General features: G+C 38.3%; 1 protein-coding gene across 2 annotated transcripts in view; it reads right to left on the reverse strand.

Annotated features, from left to right (window-relative positions):
• Positions 1-24,228, reverse strand: part of LOC117963198 (extracellular matrix organizing protein FRAS1-like) — a 108,591-nt gene that overhangs the window by 17,223 nt on the left and 67,140 nt on the right. Inside the window, exons 21-48 of one of the 2 annotated variants that reach the window (XM_058989748.1) lie at positions 22,641-22,793; positions 21,487-21,633; positions 20,922-21,068; positions 19,696-19,836; positions 19,422-19,562; positions 19,008-19,148; positions 18,638-18,908; positions 18,053-18,137; positions 13,567-13,726; positions 12,947-13,125; positions 11,914-12,033; positions 11,400-11,514; positions 11,060-11,197; positions 10,539-10,571; positions 8,885-9,016; positions 8,466-8,591; positions 7,845-8,092; positions 6,555-6,706; positions 6,019-6,181; positions 5,637-5,769; positions 4,968-5,158; positions 4,260-4,413; positions 3,100-3,363; positions 2,783-2,971; positions 2,261-2,380; positions 1,942-2,121; positions 1,182-1,306; positions 171-311 (exon numbers count right to left, since the gene is read on the reverse strand). In XM_058989748.1, coding sequence (XP_058845731.1) covers positions 171-311; positions 1,182-1,306; positions 1,942-2,121; positions 2,261-2,380; positions 2,783-2,971; positions 3,100-3,363; positions 4,260-4,413; positions 4,968-5,158; positions 5,637-5,769; positions 6,019-6,181; positions 6,555-6,706; positions 7,845-8,092; positions 8,466-8,591; positions 8,885-9,016; positions 10,539-10,571; positions 11,060-11,197; positions 11,400-11,514; positions 11,914-12,033; positions 12,947-13,125; positions 13,567-13,726; positions 18,053-18,137; positions 18,638-18,908; positions 19,008-19,148; positions 19,422-19,562; positions 19,696-19,836; positions 20,922-21,068; positions 21,487-21,633; positions 22,641-22,793 — 4,289 coding nt within the window. The remainder of the gene's footprint in view (positions 1-170; positions 312-1,181; positions 1,307-1,941; positions 2,122-2,260; positions 2,381-2,782; positions 2,972-3,099; positions 3,364-4,259; positions 4,414-4,967; positions 5,159-5,636; positions 5,770-6,018; positions 6,182-6,554; positions 6,707-7,844; positions 8,093-8,465; positions 8,592-8,884; positions 9,017-10,538; positions 10,572-11,059; positions 11,198-11,399; positions 11,515-11,913; positions 12,034-12,946; positions 13,126-13,566; positions 13,727-18,052; positions 18,138-18,637; positions 18,909-19,007; positions 19,149-19,421; positions 19,563-19,695; positions 19,837-20,921; positions 21,069-21,486; positions 21,634-22,640; positions 22,794-24,228) is intronic. The other variant, XM_058989754.1, reaches the window with a different exon arrangement.

A 24,228-nucleotide genomic window follows, 5' to 3' on the forward strand; every position in this document is an offset into this window, starting at 1 on the left:
TAGTTTGGCAACATAGAGTTTCACCAAAAATGAAACATTTTTACTTTGGCTTGTTTTGTTTACATATACCTGCCCCTCTGAAATGTATTGATTTCTATCTTCCTCTAACTTAGTGGCTTCATTCCCAGGCCGAGTACAGAAGTCAGGCTGCTTCTCCGGTCGGAGCTCACCTCGGTGTCAGCATCAGTAGCCTTGAGTTCAAACTCAGTGATGGTCTTTCTCACACCCTCCTGCACACGCATTCCTGGATTCTGGACCAATGGCAAGGAGTCATCCACAGGGCGAATAGTGATGTAAAAGGTTTGTGCAACCTGGAAGTCACAGGGGTCACTGTTAGGACAGCCTTCACTGTGGGGGGATAGCCTTAAAGTACAGTACATAGAGCTAACAAATATTGTAATGCTTAGATAAAATGTATTACTAACACTTTGTAGGTTGTACATGTTTCTATCCAAAAGAAGTACACTTTAACATGTATTCCAGTGTTTCATGTTTTCAAAGTCACTAATTAACAAGATATACCAAATGCTTCTCCCAGATATTTCATTACTGCACTTCTTCACGTTCCCTGCATTCTACTCCTTGAAGAGGTCTCATGAAGGAACACCGAGACAATGCAAATCAGTCATTGAAAAGCAGTGATTGATTACTGAGGAATCAAGCTGCTTCTGGGAGTTTCATAAGAACTCTTAAGCCTCACACTTTGGCATTCCTTCTCAGTAACCAATCGCTGCTTTTCTGTTGACTCGCAGGTTTTCAATCTCTCTGTGTCTCTTCCTTTGACCTCTTGAAGTAGACGGTGGAAGCTGAGCATTAAAATATCTGCAAGATACACATTTACCATGATGTGTTAGCATTTTACATAGGACCATGTGAGACCTACGTGCACTAAATATTAGGCAAGATTTACTGGAACCATTTTTAGCCCTATGTAAAAATCAAAGATTCAACAGCCCATAAACTGTTTGAACATGTACTTACCTAAGACAATAACTAGTGCAAGAAATGCTTTTTCTTGACTGTTTTAGTCAACAGTAAACAACCTTTTTTAAGCAGTCAGTGGTCTTTTACAGTACTGTAGTCAAAATAAAGTAATAATAGAGGAAACATACTAAACAATAGCCAGTTTCTAACCTCTATATCAAGAATTTCAAGTTTGGAAATCTAACGCGTGTTTGTACCTCATTTGCCCCGTCGGACACGACGAAGGTGAAATCATCAGAGTGCTTCTCCTCTTCGCTGGTATGAACATACTGGATACTGCGTGAGGCCAGGTCAGCTTGAGTGAATGTGCTTATCCTTGACCCTACAAACAAGATAAGAATGGTAAAATAGACACCACTGACAAGCGCACTGCAAATGTAGTGCTTACTTATTAGAGCACAACCTATTACAAGATTGGCTGTAAAGAGATCTTGTTGTGTCCCTTTACCTTTCCCCATGTGAAAAGAATTCTACATAGAGTGTCTAAAGATTGGAACACAAAGCAGTGAGGGTGAAGGAGGAATAATGAATACTGAACAACAAGTGTAGCTGCAGAAAACTACTGGTTATTGCTTTCAGCTGCTGCGTGAGGCAGCAGCTGGTAGTTTTCCATGTTCTCTCTGGAATAAGATGCTTTGATGTTCAATACCGCTGGTTAGTGCTGAAAGTGTAGGAAGAATCTCATTGTTACCGCCACCTACTGAATATTCATGGAACAGCAATCATTTATTGTTTCCCTGTCATGTGAGGTGAATACACAGAATAAATGTTATTATTCTTGTACACTGTAACTCTTAGAAGACAGAATAGTGTTTTGCTCACTCTGTATTCTGTAAGTATTAGCAATAAATGTAGCCTTTGGTATTGGCTTGTGAAATGAAGGGGAAATCACAGTACTGCGTCCATTACTTGAAATTGTTGCCATTGCTTTGACGTTAGAAAAGAAGGCCCTTGCACCTGGTGAAGCCGCATGCTCCAGGCGCCCCAGCTGTGTCTGCTTGGTGATGCTGTACACCAGGTCTCCCGGCTCACTGTCCTGGTCTGTGGCTGACAGCTGCAGGGTTGTGATTTTCTTCACCGAGTTCTCATCCAGCACCAGCCCTTTGTTAACTATGACAGAGGGGGGAAGTCTGTCCTCTGCAACACAGACCACACACACAAAGTCAGTGTTACTTTACATTTAATCATTAACTATGTTAGGCTGCAAAATCGCAATAGACTTGTACCTGAAAGATGTGGATACCCTTTCACAAACAGGTGCAGTGAAAGCACTTACCCAGAATGCTAATATAGAATGACTGATCAATCAGTTTGTTTCCTTCCAAGTCAGCAAGGTCAAACTCAAAAGCAAAACTTCCTCCTGACTCTCCTTTTTCATGCCTGTACTCCACAAAACCTGGAAAAGATCAAAACTCTAAAAGTCACACATCAACCACTTGTATTTTCCAAAGCATATTGGTCGAACAGCTGAACATACTGTGTGTGTAGTTTTCACATTTTAAGCTTCCAATGAAGAGTGCACGTGAATGGGCTGCATAATTTAACACTGACCTGATGTTCTGACACCAATATTGCACTCTGTAAGTCAGTTTGTTATATGTTCATAAATAATAAAAACAGATGCATCTGTTTACATTTTCCCCTATTCCTCCGAGAACTAATTTAGGAAGATTTTTATGAGTTACATCTTGCATGCACACAATCCCTTACCCCAGTCAACTGTTAAGCTGCACTGGAGAATTTTACTCAGCTTCAGATAACTATTTGCAATAACAAAAGCAAGAACATCAACCCCTACCTTTATTGATGTCAGCCTGCGTGAAGCTCTTAACAGGTCCTTTGATTGAGATCTGGACAAGGTTTCCATTCTTGGATAGCTGCAGTCTGCCAACTGTGGGGTCCTTGGTTATTGTGTACTTCACTTTCAGCTCATCCGAGTCAATGTCTGTGGCTTTCAAATGCTGATCTGTGATCTTAGCTACAGAGCCTAAATATACACATACATATTATTATACTTCATATTCTTTTAAAAGCACATTGCAGATAGTTGTGCCCAATATACAGCATGCTTGTTAATGGTAGGGCAGTTTATTTAGATGGTAAATGTTCCCCTACCTGCTGCAAGCTGAAGGCCTCTGTTAACAGCGAGCCTTGGAGTTTCACTCTTCTGTACGTTCATTGTGAACTCCATCCTCCCGTTCTCAGTGTAGAGGCCGTCAGTGACGGAGAAGCGGAACTCATCGTTATGGACGCTCAGACTGTCAGGGGTGTAGACAATCAGCTCATCCAGAACATCCTGGTACGTGAAAGACGAGCCCTGGGACAGAACACGTCCATTCTCCAGGGGCTCCGAGTAGAACTGCCTCCACCGCAGCTTACCTGGGAGGCACACAGAAAGTATAAAGTGGGTCGGCATCCTCTATATGTCCTGAAAACAGGCATTGCTAAAAACTGGCCCTTTAACCCTGGTAACATGCATGAGAAGATGCACACCAAAAGATTAAAGAACACCTACAGATTCCACCCGGATGTGAAACAGTGAATGGAGTAAAACCAGGACTGCCTGGGGTAATAGTGAGAAACAAAGGGCCGATCACCACCACACTGACTACGGAGACCAAAGAAATATAGTGGCTGATGAGAAAGAATTTAACACGCTTTAGACAAAGAACATTTACAGCATGTTTCAATCTTTTTTTAAAGACAAGTGAGTATGTCAAAGACCAACTCATTCAGTAATCAAATATTTATGTAATTATGAACTGAGCTCTTTTCAATCCCCTCAAGTGAATACTGTGTGTTTTAATGCAGAAGAAAAGCAAACATTCATCCTGTTGAGGATTTGAAGCAGCTATTAAGAACACTTTAACTCTTTAATTAAAGATGCTTTTTAAAGTCTCTTGAGATGAATGGAATAAAGGGCATCGGAGAGACTGTCATCAACTTTTTTATGACTCGGAGAACCTCTCTTTGAACCATCAAAATAAGTTTTGTAACTGACGTTTCATTATAAAAACCTAATTTTGAGTGACAAAAAGATGTGTGAAATTAGTTTTTAAAAACATGAGCAATCTGTAAGATCAATGCCACTATCAAGCCTGCTAAGATTTGATTGAATACAGACCTCAAGACGGCACCATACATGAAGAGTATGAAAAAATGGCCTCCTGGCTCACTAGATTGACCTGATCGTGTGAGTTTATGTGAGTTTCTCATATTCTCTCAGCACCCTCAGTGAATCTAACGGACCCCAACCCTGTGAGATGGGGACTCACCATAGTCTGGCTTCTTGGTGACAGTGAAAACCAGTTCATTGTCTGGAGTATCAAGATCCAGCAGTGTCAGTGAAGTGTTCCTGATCACCACGCCAGAAGCTTCCTCCACCTGCACACTGCTCACAGACATCTTTGGCGGCTCATCGTTCTTACTCTGAAACAAGCAAACCCAATAGGACCTTATTAACCCTTTAATGGTATTGTGACCATAATGTAAGAGTGTTATTCAATTATTATTCAATACAAATAAGCAGCATGCTAAATGTTGAAACCTTTCCATTGTTTTAGTAATTAATTTATACCTGTTAAGTTTGCAATAGCACGCTATAAAAAATGATAGCACATTTTTTAAATGTTTTTGTTATTCAACTGTAATGACACACACTGGAGTTTATTTCAGTGATCCAAATAGTGGCAGATCAAAATTCAGTCCAACCACCCTTAAACATATAAATCCAATTTAATGCCCAATTTTCTGTTGTTTTTTTAATTGTATTTATTCGTGTTAATAAGATTCAATAGATTATGGGAAAATGGCAGGTGAAAGGATCATTAAATAAGATCCCATCAACTTCATCATCAACATTACCTGAGCATGGCGACACAGTGTAAATAAATAAATATCAGTGATGCTGTTGATTCAGTTATTTTTCTGATAGTGTAATCCATCTCGCAAGGAAATGTTGTTTTGAACTGAAGTTACTGTACCCGGATGTCAATGTCAATAGTGAAAGCCTCTGTCTGACTGGAGCCATCAGTAATGTAGAAGCTAAAGCTGTCCTGAAGATGCTCAACGGTTTGATGGACACTCTGCACATAGTAAATGTTGTTCGAAATGATATCCTCAAGGGAGAAGACAACGTCAGGCGTGACAGTCACTGCTCCTCCAGATTTTCCATCTAAAAAACAGATTACATGGCAAAATGTACCGTAAGCATGAAATGTATGGCAACAAAACCTGCATGTTATAATGAATGAATTCATATTGTAAATATGTAATCAGGGAAGCAAACAGATAGACATCAGCAGTTATTTGAGTAGTATGTTTATTGAACTGGGTATGAAAAACTAAAGCTAAATGTTAATAATTTTAGCCTATAACGAAACAATGACAATCAAAATGTTTTTTGATTGGACAACAGGAATGCCCATTCCTTACAGAGGTACGCTGTGCTATGGTAAAAACATAACAGATTCTAGGATTCCATGGAGAAGCAACAGAGAACAGGCGAGTTTGGTAACCTTGTAAATATATAGCACAAGCATGGGATAATCACTGGGAAAACTGCCAATTTTCCATGGTGAACTTTCATATTTTCAGTTAAAAAAAAACAAAAGAATAATGCAGCCTGTAAAACAGAGAGCACAGTCACACACCTCTGTTTGAGTTTTCAATGTAGCCGTATTGAGGTGGTGTGATTAGCCGTATCAACAAGTCCTTCTTCGAAGTGTCTGGATCCGTTGCTAGAATATTCCTTGATGACAGCAGTACTCTGCCACCCTCTTCCACCTGAGTGAAGTGAAAAGAAGAAGTAGATAGAAGGTATACTAAAAAGAAGACCAATGTTTATTATTATGTTTTCATCTAGTACATTGCACAATTCAGTGCACAAGGTGTTCACATTTTAACAATTAACAAAGATACCCAAACAGCATATACACATCACGCTGTCCCTGGACATGCTTATTTCAATAAATAGCCCAACCTAGGCTGTGGTTCATACAGATAATCCAGTAAATCAGCTTGGCTATAACGTACCGTGATTCCACTGCTGACTGTGGCAACTGGAGGCTGCTGCTGGACGGACTTTATAGTGATGGTGCACATTTGGTTGTCAAGGTGATTGTTGTCAGCGTCGTAGACAACAAAGTGAAAGATATCAGTGACAGGCTGACTACCAGTCTCAAAAGAAGTGGTGTAGCTGTTAGGATGGAAAGTTTACATTCAAATTCCCTTAGAGTACATTGAGCAACACATCATTTCTGATGTCTGAATATGGTAATCATAAAAAGAAGGTTCCTTACAACATTGTGATTTATTGACCCAGTAAGTCTTTTTTTTGCATGAATTTTGCAGATTGATTTGAAAGTCAAAACTAATTTTCACTACCAAATACGGATAACGTTCTTAATAAGGGAGATATATTGATGGTACATTCAGTATGGGGACATGCAAAGCTCATTAAATACTCTAATTACTGTTATTTTACATCAGTGGTGTTTTATGGTTTTAATGAAACTGTCTTATTAAAGCATTTCTCTGGAAGGCTAACTTTCTACCTTAGCATTTGTTACCTTATTCTTTGGCGATTAATGTCCTCCATGGTAAACGATGAAAACTCAGAAAGTTCTTCATTTATCTGGCTAGATTCTGTCATTGTGAGCATCCCGTACATGGGTAAAGAAATCAATTGAATCCTTATCTTGTCATCTGGAGAGTTGTTATCCTGAAAACAATGCAAACAATTAAAACATTTAAAGCTGTACCGAAACACACTGTAATATGTAACCTTACCAGATAGCATTAAAGTTAAACGGCATATGATTATATGTAGTATAGAAATTTAGATGGCTGATTCGCATAACTATGACCTGACATGCTTATGAAGTTTTTATGAGGTTGTATTGCTATTAGAAAGAGGTTAGTCCATCAATCAATGCTGGTCAAGAGCTGTATCTGTCAGGACTGGTAACTAAGGGTATTTAGTCAAGGGCCTCAGAATTTCAGAAAGGAGACATCCACAAGATTTGAAATTAACAATTCTTTATTGTATTTGACAAATGATCATGCCCATAACGAAACATAATATAATTTGACCCATGGCCTTGTCCACTGGAGCTCGATAGCCACCCCTATACGCTGGCTGAACTATGATGTAATGTATAGAGATTGAACGATAACTAATGCTAGCAGGCAGGATAAGTGGCTCTCTGGGCCACCTTCCTCATAGTCAAGGTGTGCTTCAAGGTGGAAGCAGGAGAGGAGGAGGACCAAACAAAGAAACGACAAGGAGGTGTAGACGAGAGGGCTATTTATGGGCAGCAGTGTGGAGTAGTGGTTAGGGCTCTGCACTCTTGACCGGAGGGTCGTGGGTTCAATCCCAGAAGGGGGACACTGCTGCTGTACCCTTGAGCAAGGTACTTTACCTAGATGTGTAATTGTATTTTAAAAAAAGAATGTGATATCTGTATAATGTGAAATAATGTGATACCTTGTAATAATTGTAAGTCACCCTGGATAAGGGCATCTGCTAAGAAATAAATAAATAATATTTAAAGGAACAGTTTGGTTACATATGTGATTAGTGGGTGGATTCCCGTTCCAGAAACACAGCATTGTTTCCAAATAATGCAAACAATTAGTCCAGGCTTGACCAAACACTTTAGCCAAGCTTGTAAATGTCCAAGAGTGGTAACTCCCAAAATCATGATGAAGCAGCCTATGAATAACTCAGGAAAACCATACAGCTTCAATAATTCCTAGGCTAGCCAAAAAGGTACAGTATGTGTTAAAGACTTTTTGAGCTGGGCTGAAACAGCCCAAATGGTTTTTCTGAAGGGTTTAGTTCAGTAAGACACACTTACAACATATGCAATGTGAGATCTTCCAATGACAGTGGTGCTCTTCTCAGATACTTCTATCGAAAGCAAAGAGCCAGAAGCCAGTTTTGGTCCACCATTCCCAGTCACTGACACCAACACCCTCACTTGCGTTGTTGCTGTAGTGACCCCATCAGTCACAGAGAACTCCATGCTGTCCTCTTCTGTGGTTTCCCCATCGTGTAAATACTGAAGGGTGTTCTGGGCGATATCATCAAACGTAAAGGTGTCTCCTGCAGTAGATTAAGAGAACATTAAGAACCCAGGGAGATGGTACAAAGCCTGTGGCAAGTGTAAGTTGTAAATGGCCTGTTGCCCTTAATCCCGAAGTATGCAGGGTAGGCCCATAAGACATGGTACAATATGATGTGACATGTTGTCTTCTAAAAAAAAGGAAAATAAAAGAGAACAGCTGAACAGTTATTTTAAATCAATCAGTCTTAAAGGGACAATTTAGATATCTACCAGCTTTAAGTAAGTGCCAAATATAAAATAACCTGGGAATGCTTGAAGTGAAGAAAAAGTACCTAGCCCACAGCTTGCTTTTTAATAACTGAGGGTAAAGGACTAAATACAGTATCATCAACTAAATACATGAAAACTTGCCACTTCTCATTTGAGTCTGGAAGCCATAGTCAGACTTCATCAAGCTGCCGTGCCGAGGTGCCTCCATTAGCTCAAAGATCAGGTCCTCTGGGGCTGTATCTGCATCACTGACTGCCAGCTGTTGACCTGAGGAAAGAACAGTCGCCCCAAGGGTTACAGTTTATCTAAAATCCAAAATTGAGTTTGAACAAAATGTTCAGTTCTATCAATATACTGCATAAGCTTAAGGCTTTGATGATAACATTACCAAAGCTATTTATAACTACTGTATAGATATATTATAACAACCTCAGAGGTACAGCATGGCAACACATATCCACTTAGAGGGGTTCACAGAGGGGGAAAGAGAACGGAATGTATGCTTCTTTCTGAAACAGTGGACTGCTACAGTGAAGAAGCCTGACATATTTTTGTCTTACCTACAGGTACTCTGCCACCCTGGCTAACCTCAATGGAAGGATCAGAGATTTGGAAGACAGGCGGCTGCTGATGGTTGGCGAGCAAGTGAATAGTAAACTCCATTTCTGGAGTGGTGTGTTCTCCATCAGATACTAAAACATAATCAAAGTGGAGTTATTTTAACACTGCTTTCTAAACAGATTCAACGTGTTAAGCAAGCACCATAAATAAATCAGGCAATGCCTGCAATAGTTGTCAATGCCTCAACATCATTATATTTAAAACATGTTAAAAGCAGAATCCCTTATTCATCATATGAAACATACAGTATCTCTGCCATTACGCAGTAAAAAGATCCAATACCCTTATATGAAAAAGTAGTGTCATTGATATACTGCTAACAGTACACATTAGATGCAGTTTTGGTTTTCATACAGATTATCTTTGAAATATGCTGTATGTTTTAGCATCCTTGCTGCACCCATAACTCAATCAAATCAGTATAATTCACTTCAAGGATAATGTATTTTGTTTAAACATTTTGTTCTTCACAATTAGGGATAGCTGTCATTTAAAATCTTTTCTTAGTTTTCTTGTGAATGAATGTAGGGATGTGATGAAGTAAAGAGCAGGAGATTGAGCTATGATCAATGTACTACACACAGAAAGACATACTGAATCACTCCATTATTGATACAGGAGGTTTATAAGGACAGTTTTCAGTATATTTACCAACAAGCTTGTTAACTCAATCGGTACGTTTATTGAAATGATTATTACTGTATGTATAAATTGACTATACTTTGGAAGATTACCAACAGCTGTTCTTTGTCATTAGTAAGTAAAACTGCTTTCAAAATCATAAAATGAGGCCCACCGCCATTGCCTTCTTTTCAGCTCCTTTCTTTGGTTCACATGTCAAAGCTTTTTATTTGGTGGCACACACATGTCTGATGAGACCCATACATTGCGTTTTAAATGTTGCATACTTTTTAAATCTGCAACATATAAAATGACATGCCTGCAGCAGTACAAGGTCTAAGTGACACATCCTTTACTATTACCTCAATAGAATATTTATATTGCTCTGTGTAAACCTGAGAACAAAAGTAGCCTGATCATTCCATGCCTATGGGGACACATGTATTACTGTAAATACATTTTCTGTGGTTTTCTGTTTCCCCAGTGGAATCTTTACAAAGTGCAAATTCATGTTAGATTAATAATCGTACTATATGCTGCTACAGCCATACAGTTTAAATGTCTTATTATTTAATATGGATTTAAAGCTGGTGTCATTCAATATGAAGGTTTTCTGGTTTTTTTTTACAAGGTAAAGAAGTAGATGCTTCTGATCCCAATATAGACATTGCAACCTGTTACCACATTAAACCAATGTGACACTCACTACTTCACCAATTATAACCAAAGCTACTTCGTTTTATACAATGCCAATGTGTTTAGTCCTTTTGATGAAGAATACTAGCATTAGTCAAGTAGAAAAGACAGTCATTAGGAAACGATCAGCAATCAGTGAAGTGGGTACTGGTGTTCTTTAGAGTTTATTTTTATTAGTGATTATTTTTATTAGTAAATGGGTTTGAAAAGAGGACAGTTGCTAACGTTGCTATAAGTATTGACCCAGAACCCAGAGGTGCAGTATTATACTGATACCTGTCAAATAGACATTCACTGACTCAGGTAGACCTGGAGAAATAAGATGTTGTTATTAAGAAGCTAAATTTCAATATAATTTAAGATGACCTTTTGCTAATCTATTTGAAATGCCACATTAGTTAAACGTACATGAAAACATCAGACATTAGTCTAGGAGTTAGACATTAAACATCTCAATACAACACTTGGACATACAAAATCCAACATTCTGACAAACATTTTCTTCAACATGTTCTCAACATGTTATTTTTAAAATGCATGTCTGCTTGTACAACTAAAATGTTAATGGGATAAATAAAATCTACATAAATTAAATAATGTTATTTCAAAGATTTGATTTTTCAGGAAAAGGGTATTTTTCTTTTCTTATTTTTATTTATTTGTTTTATTATTATTGTATTATTGAATTACGTGTAAAAACATTTAAACAATTTACTTAAAGTACTGGTATGTTAAAAAATACAAAGCGTTCTAACTGTCCTTGTGTAAGTGATTTCTGAAGGTCAGGTCTCACTCACCTGTGAATGAATAGAGGTAGAGCTCTCGGAGGTGGGAGGGGGCCATGGGGGGCCTGTACAGGATCTGGCCCTGATTAATTTCTGCCTGAGTGAAAAACTGAACTGAGATGTAGGGCCTATCCTGGTGTTCAATAGCACCTGAAAGAAACAACAGAACATGATTGCTCTATACAATGTGCAAAAAAATCAATTTTCTCATCTCTGTGATAAAACAACAACAATACAATAATTCAGCAAACAATTAATACATGTAAAGTTGCCTCAAATCAGTGCTGTTTTTAAGAGACAATTAGTATCTTTCATAAGTTATCATCTATGTAGCTCCTCGACAAACTCTTACCTTGCCCCTGCGCCAGTGGTTTGGTGACATTATAGACAAGTTTTTCGCTTGGAGTTTCTGTGTCCACAAAGGAGAGTGCAGCAGGTTCAATCACTGTGACACGATCTTCAAGAGCCTGTAGATTTAAAAAACACACCCACACAATTCCAGTACATATCGAGGGATTGAAATTTCTAATTTATTTCTAAACAACATATAAAAGCCCTGGACAGTCAATGTGAACCTGGCAGCTGAAGTATGGTTTTCTACAGGGTCGTAAAGCAATAGCAACTTCAGTGGGTTCCTGCTTTTGCAGGGACATTTTTAAATAATGAAATGCATCAATGCCACATTTTGAATACACAGTAAACATGTACTGAATGGACAGATCTTATCAGACTGTTTTTGAACAGCGCCTGTCTTTAACAGCCACTGATGTCCAGTCCCTTTCAGTTAATTTAAAAGTCACTCATTATCATCAGTCCTGATTTTTCTTCATGTTATAACAGACTGAAAGGAGGCATGTTAATCTTACTGTTATTTGTAGGGTTGTTCCTGGAGACAGCTGGGGAAATCCTGGTGTCTGGGGCATCACCCCAATCCTGAACGTGTGGCTTTCGCTCAGTGCTTGCTGTGGCTTTCCCCCGGTCGATACCTGGAGAGGTCACAAGAAAGGGATGGGTTAGCACTGATGTGTATTCTCTCAACATTACTCAAAATATATGTGGATGAGTGGCAGAACATGCGAGTAAAAAACTTGACCATCCTTTCTTCTGCACTGAGATACTTCTTCTCATGGGGGAATTAGCCATGCCAGACTTTATTATGAGTTTTATTTTTAGATTTTTTTTTTAATCTATGGAATAATGTGTGATATTTATTTGCTGAGACATCTTTTGAAAGTTGAAGATTATACACTTGAATTGATTTTGGCAGCTTCTTATAATATGCAACCCTTCGGTGTTAAAAAAAAAACAAACTAAAGAAAAGAAACAAACACTAGTTTCTGGTTCAGGCAAGTTCAATATTCTTGGAACACATTTTTATAGCGAGTGTAATTAAAGTAATGAAGTTCAGAGTATGGAAGATGTCACAAGTCAAATAGAGTCAACATCTCTCATTAATCCAACTTGATGTAGCTGAAAAGGCAGCAATGCCAAATGAACTTGCCTACAGGTTTGTAAACTGGCAAAATGTCGTAACACATTGGGGTCTAAAGTATTTTAATGACCTAAACAGCAACGGGTCTACATACTGACTCCTTTCAAACTTGTAAACCTTTTCCAATGTAATTTCATTGTACTAAGCATTAAACTAATGTTCATAATTATTACAAAGGGCAGTAGTATTTAGATCTGCCCATGTCAAATCTAGTTAATAGCCTTTAGTGAGATATGGTCCAATCAAATCTCATTCATCAAGGAACTCACTGGAAATGAGACCTCAGTCAGTAATCATTCCTGGTTCACTTTCTAAATAAACAAATTCAGCCATCCTGCAGGGTTTGTGTTTTTGTTCACTATTGTCTTGTTTGGTCATTTTATAAAATACTGAATATAACCCATTACCTGGAACTGGAAGGTGTCACTCGGAGCCCCTGAGCCGGAATGCCTGTACCACACAATGCCATCGTTGACGTCCTGTTGGGTGAATGAGGTGGTGGCAGCGGCTGCTCTCCCGTCAGGCAAACGCTGCCAACCGTCTGCTGGGCTGTCGGCTGGCATCGGCACCAGCAAGATAACGTCACCTAGAAAAAGCAACAGAAGCGTGAACTTAACATTTTGATAAGGATGTTTCTTGAATTTTAGGATTGAGACATCATTTAAAAAAATAACCATATGAGCTTTTATTTAACATCAAGTAATCAAAGAAACTGCAAAATGATATCGCAAAAGTCTATCGGAAGTACAGTATTTCAAATTAGATTTTGAAATATCAAATTTTTAAATTTTTTCTTTAAGTATATGGAAAACTACAAACTGGTACATAATTCAATATGTTAATGTAACATTATTCAGCAGGTTTCATTCAACTTTATGAAGCAAATTAGTTAATTCTATAGGATGATGCAAAACATTTGACCAGAGCTGTAAGTGTCACATTGTTTTTGGGCCATATAACATTGATAAGTTACATTTTCAAAATATGAAACAAAAACTAATTTCTGTAAAACAAGTGACATAATTACCAAATTTGAGGTTTTCTTCGGAGGAAGTGATTGTGTAGATAATCTCAGAGTCACTGGAGCCCCGTTCTTCTGCCTTTAAGTATTTGCTTGTGATTTGGAGCATTCCACCCTCAGGTACCAAGGCTAATGAGTTGGACAGCAAATGAGGGCCTTTATCATTCTGTACAAATACAATATTTGTAATTAGTGTTTTTTATTTGTGGTTTACATTCGTGTACAAGCTATGCTAGACTGAAATTTGTGTTACAGATACATTATGTTTTCAAAATACATTTTCATGTTGAATGGCTACCATAACTGTGAGTTACACAACTTTAAGGCTGTACCAAAAAAAATGCAGCTATAAACAATAATGTTCTATGTGCCCCCCACCCCCACTTCCTCTACAGTAAATAGAGGTTATCCAGCAGTCTTCACTGACACAAAGGCCTGTTGAATAGCAGTAGGCGTTGTGGAGCACTACAGCGGAAATTCCATTCTGCTGAACTGGGGGTCAGGTAGTACTGTGTACATTCTTCACTTTCTAAGGTGCAATACGATAAACATTGCTCACATTCGAGGAAACAAATTCCTAAGATGTTTATCAGGGTGTCTCAGCTTAGTTGAGCAAGTCACACAAAAAATAAATAAACACAATATGAAGTAAAATGTGCTTCTGCAGGGGAAGCAAAGAGCCAAACCAATCTGACATGCAGAAGGCCATTGAGCCCTGACCAGAGCCCTGTCCAGAACATCATGTGATTAGAGAAGTACTAAGGAATGCATGCAAACCACACAGCTGTGACTGTCAAAGAGCAGCATGATAAACTAATTGGTCTCTTTCAGCACTTAAGCACTTAACAACTAGACAAAGATGTTTTTTTTGTTGTTTTTTTTTAGTGTTTAAATGAATGAATCACCTATATAATAGTACTGTTGTTGAAGAAGACAAAGAGGCTGGAATTTGAAGAACAAAACTGTCATTTGAAGGCTGTCAAAGGTTTTATTTTGCAAGTTATGATTAAAATCTCAATACTTGTTGTATTCTCTTTTTTTCTAAACTTTTGACCCCAGCCTTCATTGTTGTTCAGTTTTTGGAGGTTCTGATAAAATACACACTGCCCCACATTAGTGAGGTCATAGTCACACTGTATGCCAAAGGGTGGCCCAATTTCCATTGTACTAAAGATTTCATATCTCAGCAATTCTGCCAGGCTTTTAATTACACTCAGTCTCTGGGTTTGAACAGACAAAGTTGAAATGTCAAATTTTTCCATTTTTTCTTTAAGTATATGGAAAACTACAAACTGGTACGTAATTCAATATGTTAATGTAACATTATTCAGCAGGTTTCTTTCAACTTTATGAAGCAAATTAGTTAATTCTATAGGATGATGCAAAACATTTGGCCAGAGCTGTAAGTATCACATTTCACTTTTTAACATTTTTTTTTTTCATTTTTCCCAGTGCAATTACAGGAGATAATTCTTCCATACATAGAACTGAGAAAACAGTGCTGCTTTGGAACCAATCAGAACACATACAGAACATTTACACAGGTGTACATTCTTGCCTGAACCTCAGGATTACGCGACCAGAACCGCCAGAACCAGAACTATAGCCATGATCAAGATTGGTCTGAATGGTATTATATTTCAGATATCCATAAAGTTATTTTTGTATGTTTAGTTTTCCCTTTCTATATTTTGCCTGTTCACTAGACAATTACATGTCATGCTTTGACATGTACTGTACCAATAATTAGTGCACAACATCAGTAAAGTAGCTGTGACTAACATTCCACCACCATAATGATGCCACGGTGTCTGCACTTGCATGTTATGTTGTGGCAAGAGTACCGTTAAGGAATGTCACTCACACGGTGCAAAAGAACCCTAAGTATCACTCAAAGACAAAGACTAAGTACCTCAGTGTCCCAGGTCTCTCACCCAGGACCATACAATAGTTTAGGGTCTCCTAAGCCAAGACAAACTTTGTGCTTTCCATGCCCTGATTATCATTTTCTTCCTTTAGAATACAATGTACCGGTAGTGTAAAAAAACTCCAGGCAGTAGCTTTAGCATTGGTGTATAACTTATGATATGTCATAGAAGAAAGACTTTTTTTTTTTTTTGTGGATGTCAAATAAAACAAAAAACAGCAGTACAGTGATTTTGCGCATTGGAATTCCTTTTGTGTGTGTTTATGCTCTACATCAAAGTTCAAGTGCAGTGCAGCACAGGCTTGATCACTCAAGGCCATTCTAAATCTCAGATTAATCATGGCTGCCAGGGAAGAAAAGGCCAACTATTGTTCACAAACTCTTCAGAAGAGCCAGTTTGCTGAAGGTATTATTAAATGCAATCACTAACTGAAAGGAAGGTCATTGCTGGAACACCTGGTTTCCCAGGGTTGAGAAAGGTCACTGTTCACATGTATAACACCGTGTAACAATTTTTTATTTTTATTTTTGTTCCTGGGTAGTAAGTGTTATTTCCTAATTGCTTATGCCTCAAAAGTATAGAAAATGGCTATTATTCCCCACAAACTTTGCTTTTGTGACCAGGACAGTGATATTTTGAAATTTACATACTAGATGGCGGTAGCGAGATGTCCCTCAGATGCTGTCCGCTCATTCTCCCTCACGACGGCTCTGGTATACTTTCCCTAATCGTAGCTTTGATATAAAATGCTCAGCGAATACCTGACAAGCAGGGGAGGACACAGTGCAAATAAGGGTTCTAAAACACTATAATGAGATGTATGAAAGCTGCCGGCAATTGCGACACTTACAATTGCATCAGTTTGTTCAAAACTTTTGAAAGCATATTTTAAACAGTTGCAATTTCTCGTGTGTTGCCAGTTGTGCTTAATGCATTTTTGAGGCGAACACCCAAAAATAAATACCTAATTTTCACGAAAGGCAGGGTGTACTTACAAGCCTTGAAAACACATTTCTATTGCATTTCTGGTTTCCCCAACGTGTACAATGCAGCAGCATGATTTATTTTGTGTTACCAGAAGTCTAAAGTAAAAAGAAAGTGTGCTAGGTATTCATTTGATTTTATTACTGCGCAGATTTATATTTTTACATAATGTAATGTGTAAACTACCCAAAACACATTAGTGTTATTTCAGCGCAATGATTTACACTTAAAATGCATTGAGCACTATAAATGTATGTGTGTGTGTGATTTTATTGTCCTGTTTAACAAGGGGCTACTGTATGATTATGAAAAGCTTTTTGGGGTGAAGGTGGGGGCCCCACTATAGAATTTGATGCCTTTCATTTTATATATATATATATATATATATATATATATATATATATATAAAAAAACAGTATTAAAAATAGGTCAAATTTTGATTCTTGCACCCTTGCATGTATAAACGTTATCCTTCGGGCACCCTCTTCTGTTTTAGGTTTCCTTAGATTGTTGCTAAATGACCTGTATCTTCAAGTCAAAAATTCAAGATGACACAAAATATAAATTGTTTAAAACTCGCTTTCTCTTTGCCAAACCACATTAAATACTTCAGGGCTTATCATTCACCTCAAGTGGATCGCTTAAATCCCAGTGCCAAGGATTGGTCATATTTATCTTTATTGCTGCCTTGTTTAGACTGTAAAACTATTATCAGTGGTAAAACTATGAAAACAATGGTGCCTGAAGACTCCCTTCAACACGCTCCTTCTTGAGTTCATTTGCCTACAGTTTTAAATGAGCTGTACCAACCCTATTAGCTTAGGCCATTGAGGTCGGGAAGAAGCTTTTATTTGCTCCTTCGCTTTTTAATTTGGTGTTGTGTAAAATGGAGAACCATTATACTGCAGGTAACTAACAACTGTGTAGATAAAATTTTACTGACTTGCCAATTCACCTCAACCACAGTCTCTGCATTGTAACCGTTATTGTGTCTGCTTTAACTTACAAAAAAACCCACAAGTAGCTGTAGTAAGTTTCAGCATTCCATCAGCTATGTGTATTCATTTGTACAAGTCCCCTATTCTCTTATGGTATTTTCTCAAGAGCAGGGCTGTGCATGAGGACTATTATGTGCCAGCAATGTCATGAAAAAAACAATATTACTATAACTATGAAACTGGATCTTCAAGTGACTTGCGTTGCTAGCAACCATACTGCCCACACGCCTTGTCCTGATTGATCTTGATGGGCAGTTAAAAAAAAACAAAAAAAACGCCAATGAGTAACAGGAAAACAATGGCAGTAATCATCATGCAATGGTCAATACATCCCTGAACAACAATTACAAAACCTTGCAGCTTCATCATATTGAATCGGTGCAGCCTTGGCTGCTCACAGTGCATCCTCCTGGATTGTATTTTGTTAGACCCGGCTGTAAATGCTGCAGGAGAGCAACAAGACGCTGGCAGACTGCTCAGGTGTAGCTTATTACACTCAATACTCGTCTGGGAGGACACTGCAATACATTTAGTATCTGTAACTCCATACTAGCTCAGGAAGTGTGCTATTTCCCACATTACCTGCAGAGACACTGCCTGGACATTAATTGGTTTCGGCTGGGAGAATAGCTGCTGATCGCTGACTTTCAGGATGAACTGACCACTCCTGAAACAATTCAAGCCAAGTTATTAATTAGCTGCCTGCTGGATACAAGACGTTATCACTTGTGAAGACAGATGTAGCTAATCTTGATGAATCTGCAAGCTTATCACCTGACAGACTAAACAAATAAAGTATAATAATGTGACACATATCATTAGCTTATCTAGTTAATTTTTACCAAACGGTCTAAACATTTGTTGCTTCTTAAGACAGGTGGCTGATTATTTAAGAGGTCATTCAGTTGTATAAAAAAAAGAAAATCTGCTCATATCTACAGTGTATTTAGGTGGCTATGTACGAAACCCAATTAACGTAATCCAACAATGTAGATCAATCAACTGTATTAAATTATTTGAGATTGGTGCACCTTTCTTCTTGAATAATATACACATTTAAAACATGGAAAAGCCAAGATCCCTTTGGAATCCAGCTCACATGCATTTACTTAACAGAGACTGTGGGAGCAAAGAATCAATAGCATGATTACAGCACATAAAACTCACTTAGATTTGTCCTTGGCATGGATAAATCGCACAGCCTGCTCCCTGAGGTCTTTGAAAGTAAACGTGTCATCCCTGTTCAAACGCACTTCCTTCCCTTTCACCATCTTCACCAGCCTCCCATTGTCTGGGAGCTGAACAAGGTAGAACATGAGATTCTCAGCACTGGAGTCGGGATCATGGGCACTCATGAAAGAAAAGTCCAATGGCTTTGTTCCACCAATCTTCACAATCAAAGATCCATTCACATGCAGAACGGGTGCTTGGGTGTTTGCTGCAGGAAACCAGTCATAAGTAAGTTTAATGTTATTTGACAGTAGTTTGGGAAGGTTTTTCTGAGAGGCCAAATTCACAAATAAAAACACGAACTCACCTTCACACATTCTGGTTTTCGTGTTGCCATAGAAACCGTGGCCACAGTCAGAAGTACAACGGCCATTCCTCAGGAAAGAGTTCTTGTTGCAGCTCTTACACTGCTGTGCACTCTCACACTCCAGGCAGCCAGAAGAACAGGCTGCAATATAATAATAATAATAATAATAATAATAATAATAATAATAATAATAATAATAATAATAATAATATCCATGAAAAAGGTTTTCCAATTTGAAAAAAACAGGATAGACAGAGGTTTTTTAACACATGCTCCTCAGAAATTATTTTTGAAATAATTTAAATACCAGTAAACTTAAAGGAAAATTGGGCCACCTGTTTCATGTGTTTAGCAAAATATTATTTTATACAAACATGTATGCAAATAACTGAAATAGTTAGTGAGAGTGCTTACGGGTGCATTTCTGTAGCGACGGATCCATGAAATGCTGTTTCCCACACTCCCGCACACACTGTCCCCTCAGCACAGCGTAAGGTTGTTCACACACCCGACACTGATTAAGTCCATCACACACCTGGCAATTTTCATCACATCCTGGTAAGACAAAGATAAATAATGACTTTCCCATGTAGCCAATGATGATCATATCAACTAGCACCATACACAGTACATTTTACAGTGAATCAATATACAGTAAAAACATCCATAATAACTAGCATGTACTAACTCTGGCATCTGTCTCCCTCCTGATAAAAACCCACTGAGCACTGCTCCATACAAGCGCCATCTTGTAGGATATATCCATCCATGCACTGCAGGCAGTCTGTGCTAAGGGGGCCCTTACAGGCATTACAGCTCCAGTCACACTCTGAAAAGAAATGGAAATACACCAAACAAGAGTTGAGGAGGTTTTATTTCTACAGCAAGAGAACTTAATGGAGAAAGCAGTGTTAGAGACAAATACAAGGCAGGTGTCACAAGCCCTTATTTGTAAAAACACAGTTTAGCAATAGAACATTCAGTTATCTCATGGAACTGTATTGTAATGGCATTCTAAATTGACTAAGTATCTGTGGTACTCTCCGATAGTCAGGTCTAGCTATAAGTTTTTTTTGCAACTCATATACCTCTGTGGACTGTGGGTTTGTTGTTTGTTTCTTGTATTGATGTATTTTATGGTTCATACACTTTTTTTAACCAATCCACTCCCTCTCCCACAGTGCTGCTGGTTTATGAGTACAAAGAAGCATCAGGAATGACTTTTTGGGTCCTTCTAAACAACATTAACCCTGTTCAACAAACACTGTACAGCAGACGAGGTCACACGAAATAAAAATAATTGGCAACTGCAAGCCCTCACCTGCACTTAAAATACCAGAGAATCGTGCTCATTATGAAGCAAACCTTTGTGTGATTGCCAGAGGCACAGCTGCCAACAGCCAGTAAGTCTTTGCAGGGTCAGTTTGTTAACTCTTGTTCATAAAAAAAGGATTTAAGGTAATCCTGTACAAAGCTACCCAAAATAAATATTAGGAACCAGTTACTATATAAGAAAACTATCCATGTACAAGAGCAAAATGACCCTTGCACTAACCTACACTTGCATGAAGATTTAAAGAGAAAGAAAGCAGTGCTTGAACTAACATCATTTTTTCTATAATTCTTTCTTACTTTAAAGACATTTTGTTATGTAACATGTAATCATTATTTGTATTAAATGGTATTAGAAGAAACTCTAACAACAGTAATGATCTGAAACATGGTTAATTCAATCCACAGGAGGTACATTTTCTAAGGAAAACGGATGACCCCTCCCTCCAAAAAGAAAAATCTGTCTGTTAAGTTTTCCCTCAAAATCAAAAATCTGAGGACCAATCCAAAAGTGTCAGTCATGAAAGGTGTTATTGACAGGTCCAGCAAGCCTTCATATCCACAATGTGATGCATTTCTCACCTTTGCAGGTCCTAGAGGTGAAGTCCAGGTAGTACTGCTGAGCACAGCTCTCATACTGACACTCCCTGAAGAGCAGGACCTTCTGAGGGTCTCTACAAGATGTGCAGGACCCTGCAGACTCACAGGTCAAGCACTTCCTGTTACACGCTGTAAAGGAAAGAGGCACATCATTCAGTATCCTCAAGCGGAACTAGTCCACATATGGATATCACTCCCCTTCCTAAAGTATTTATGCCATTTCATTGACTACATGCACAGCTAACCTGAGGGAATCAGGTCTTACTTTAAGCCCCTTATCTGTTTGCATTAGAGCAGAGGTTTCTACAGCCCTGCTAATTAAGGAGGTGTATGGACAAGCAGTCTGGTAGGAAAGTTAACATGCAGAACCTGGAAAAATACAAGGGCCAGACCACTGCAAGGCAAAGTAATTGAAAACCTTTACTCTAGCAGCGGCATTTATTAATTCACTAGCGACTCATTCGGCATGAAGCTCAAAAATCAAAAGCAGAGTAGAGTTTACTGAACTCACCCTGCCCACTGAATGTGAAACCATATAGATACATACCCTGACAGACCCGATTCTCATCACTGTAGTATCCAGTGTAACAATGAGAACTGCACAAGCCACTATGAGACAAGAGCAAGCCAGCCTCACAAGAGGTACAAGCAAGATATCCTCCTCCAATGCACGTTTTACAAGAGGGATGACACCCTGTAATAGAAGGAGAAATAGTACATTAACAGGGAGGAACAAATGGCACACACGATACCAACAGACAGTCAAATGGCTGTTACGAACCAGAACCAGAACACAATGCATTCTATATAGTTAAAGCACATCACTTGTGGTAAAGAATGCTGTAAACAAGTTTTTATCACAGCTGGATAAGTGGTTCTTTATATATAATTCACAATCACTGTGGCATATCCACAGTACTATAAGGACAGGTAGATGGTTCCTCGATAAATACCCAGATACTCTAAATTAGTTTAAAATAATGTCCGAACTATATATAAAACAGCATTCACATGAGCCTCAGCTATATCCATGTTGCTGGTTTATATTGTCTAAAATAGAATCTCTTGCCTATCAGCCAATACTGATTGTTGACGAACCCCACAATGTAAAAGCAGTATACTGTACTAATATCATTCATTTACAATGTTTACTGTATCTTCCAACCTCGTTATTCATCTTACAGACTACAATGTAATAATATACTGTATACTGTATGCATCTTGCTTTAACTACTTTGATACAGTTCTCCTCTGGCACTGATGAATCTTACTGGAAGAGGCTGGGGCTTCTCCCAGCTCTTGTTAATACTTGTCCCCAGGATTGCACCTATAGTTTTGACTGGAGCAATCAGAAGCTGTCTGGATCTAGAGTAATGCATTCCCAACCTTGGAGCCGGACTCTGATATCAACACAACCCTGCTCGAGACATCTGATGATTTACAACATAGCTGGCTTTTATTTCCATGGCTGTTGATGGCCATTCAACCACTGTAATTACATCAAGTAAATGTGAGGATTGTAGACATCCGTACAAAAGGGAACTAAAGTATAAATGGCAGCAGTCAAACAGCAGGTGTAATAGTGGTACTACTAGTAATATAACACTGCTTGTAGTAACAGGCATAGTTACTAATCAGTAATTTAGTAGTCCAACGAAGATGTGCTGTATAATCATGTACAGAACCCGTTATGATACTTACTTTTACAAGCCCCTCTATCTGTGTAGTATCCTGAGGGGCATTCTGGGACGCACTGCTCACCCAGCAAGAGACCTCTGGGATCCTTACACCACAGACAGACATTGCCATTGTTCTGCAAGTCAGCCACACAACGCTGGCACTGGGAGTGGCAATCTTTCAAAAGATATAGAGAATTTACAGTCAAAACAAGAGGGGTTTGATCTGCAATTGGTCAGTGTTTTACTGTATGTGAGTTTATCTCTGTGAAACAGTTCTGATTACAGGGCTGATTTGACTGCAACTTAAAAGTCTGAGCTGAAGTTTATACATGGCAAATACTTGAATACCGTGAAATGTATTTCAAATAAAAAATAAACAGATCCAGCAAAATAAGTTCCGATTCCATTGAAAAATTCTGTGTATTGATATTCATACTAATTTTTCAGAAAAATATCATCCAATTTAGAATCCAAATGACCTAAATATGCAGAATGAGTTCTTAGCAAAGCACAGGTCTGTAATTCATTGACCTACTGCTGTTACATTTCTGTATTCTTTAAAATAAAAGTATTTGTGTACAATATGTCTTAGAGTCGGGTCAAAAGAAAATGGCAGTTGCTTTTTGAAGTACGGTATTTGCTGTAAATATTTATGTTGGCAATGTCTTGAAATCCAATTTATAAAAACTGAAGTGAAAGCCTGAAGCACAATGAGAACATCCACACACTGCACATTGCTAAAAGCATATCTGCACAGCTGAACCGTCTTTCTTTGTGTCTCTGTATTTCAGACCCCCGGGCATTGAGTTGGTATTTACTATGAAGGAGACAATGCTAAGACTGGCATTCTCTGAAAGATTATGCAGGCTAATTAAGCACATTCACTTCTGAAAAGGCAAATGGCTTCTGCCCTTCCACTGAACCTACAGTACAAAATTCCCAAAGCTTTACAAAGGTCCTTTGTGCAGCAACAGTACCTGCAAGGACAGAACTGGGAGACAACCATCTACTCCAATCATGGCACATTACAGGTGCACTTGAAAGGTGAACAATTGTAACAAATTACTGGCTTTTGAGAGAAAAGTGATTGAGACAGCACTGGTTTCTAAGGGTCTGACAGATGGCACAGCACAATGAGGTTTTTTCTTAGAAGCATTATTCCTGCAATAAAAGAGCACCCTGAAATAGATTTAACTGCATTCTGTCATGTGAAGCTTTTATTGCTGCACTCCCTTACAATATCAAACTTCAGTTTAGTTTTTTCAGCCGAAAACTATTGTTTCACTGAATTGCTGTTGATGCTACAGTAATTGCAGTTTGTTAATGAAAACTATGGATAGAAGCTTTTGTATCAATTTAAAAGTTTGCTTTTGTAAGGTTGCTTCTGTGAACAAAAAAAAACACTTCCCCTTGCTGTAGCTGAAACACAGAAAACAACATGGAGGTGAATAATGACGTTGACTTCGACGAGATGTGCAGCGATATGACTTTCGGACAGCAAAATTGGGATCTTCTCTCCGTTGTGTTTTTACTCAATTTGTAACAAAAGTAGCATGCTAGTTTAAAGCAGTGTTCAGTTTCTTGTTATTTTGAGTGGTTCATAAATGATC

Source organism: Acipenser ruthenus, chromosome 2 (assembly GCF_902713425.1).
Source record: "Acipenser ruthenus chromosome 2, fAciRut3.2 maternal haplotype, whole genome shotgun sequence".
NCBI classification, from domain to species: Eukaryota; Metazoa; Chordata; class Actinopteri; order Acipenseriformes; family Acipenseridae; genus Acipenser; species Acipenser ruthenus.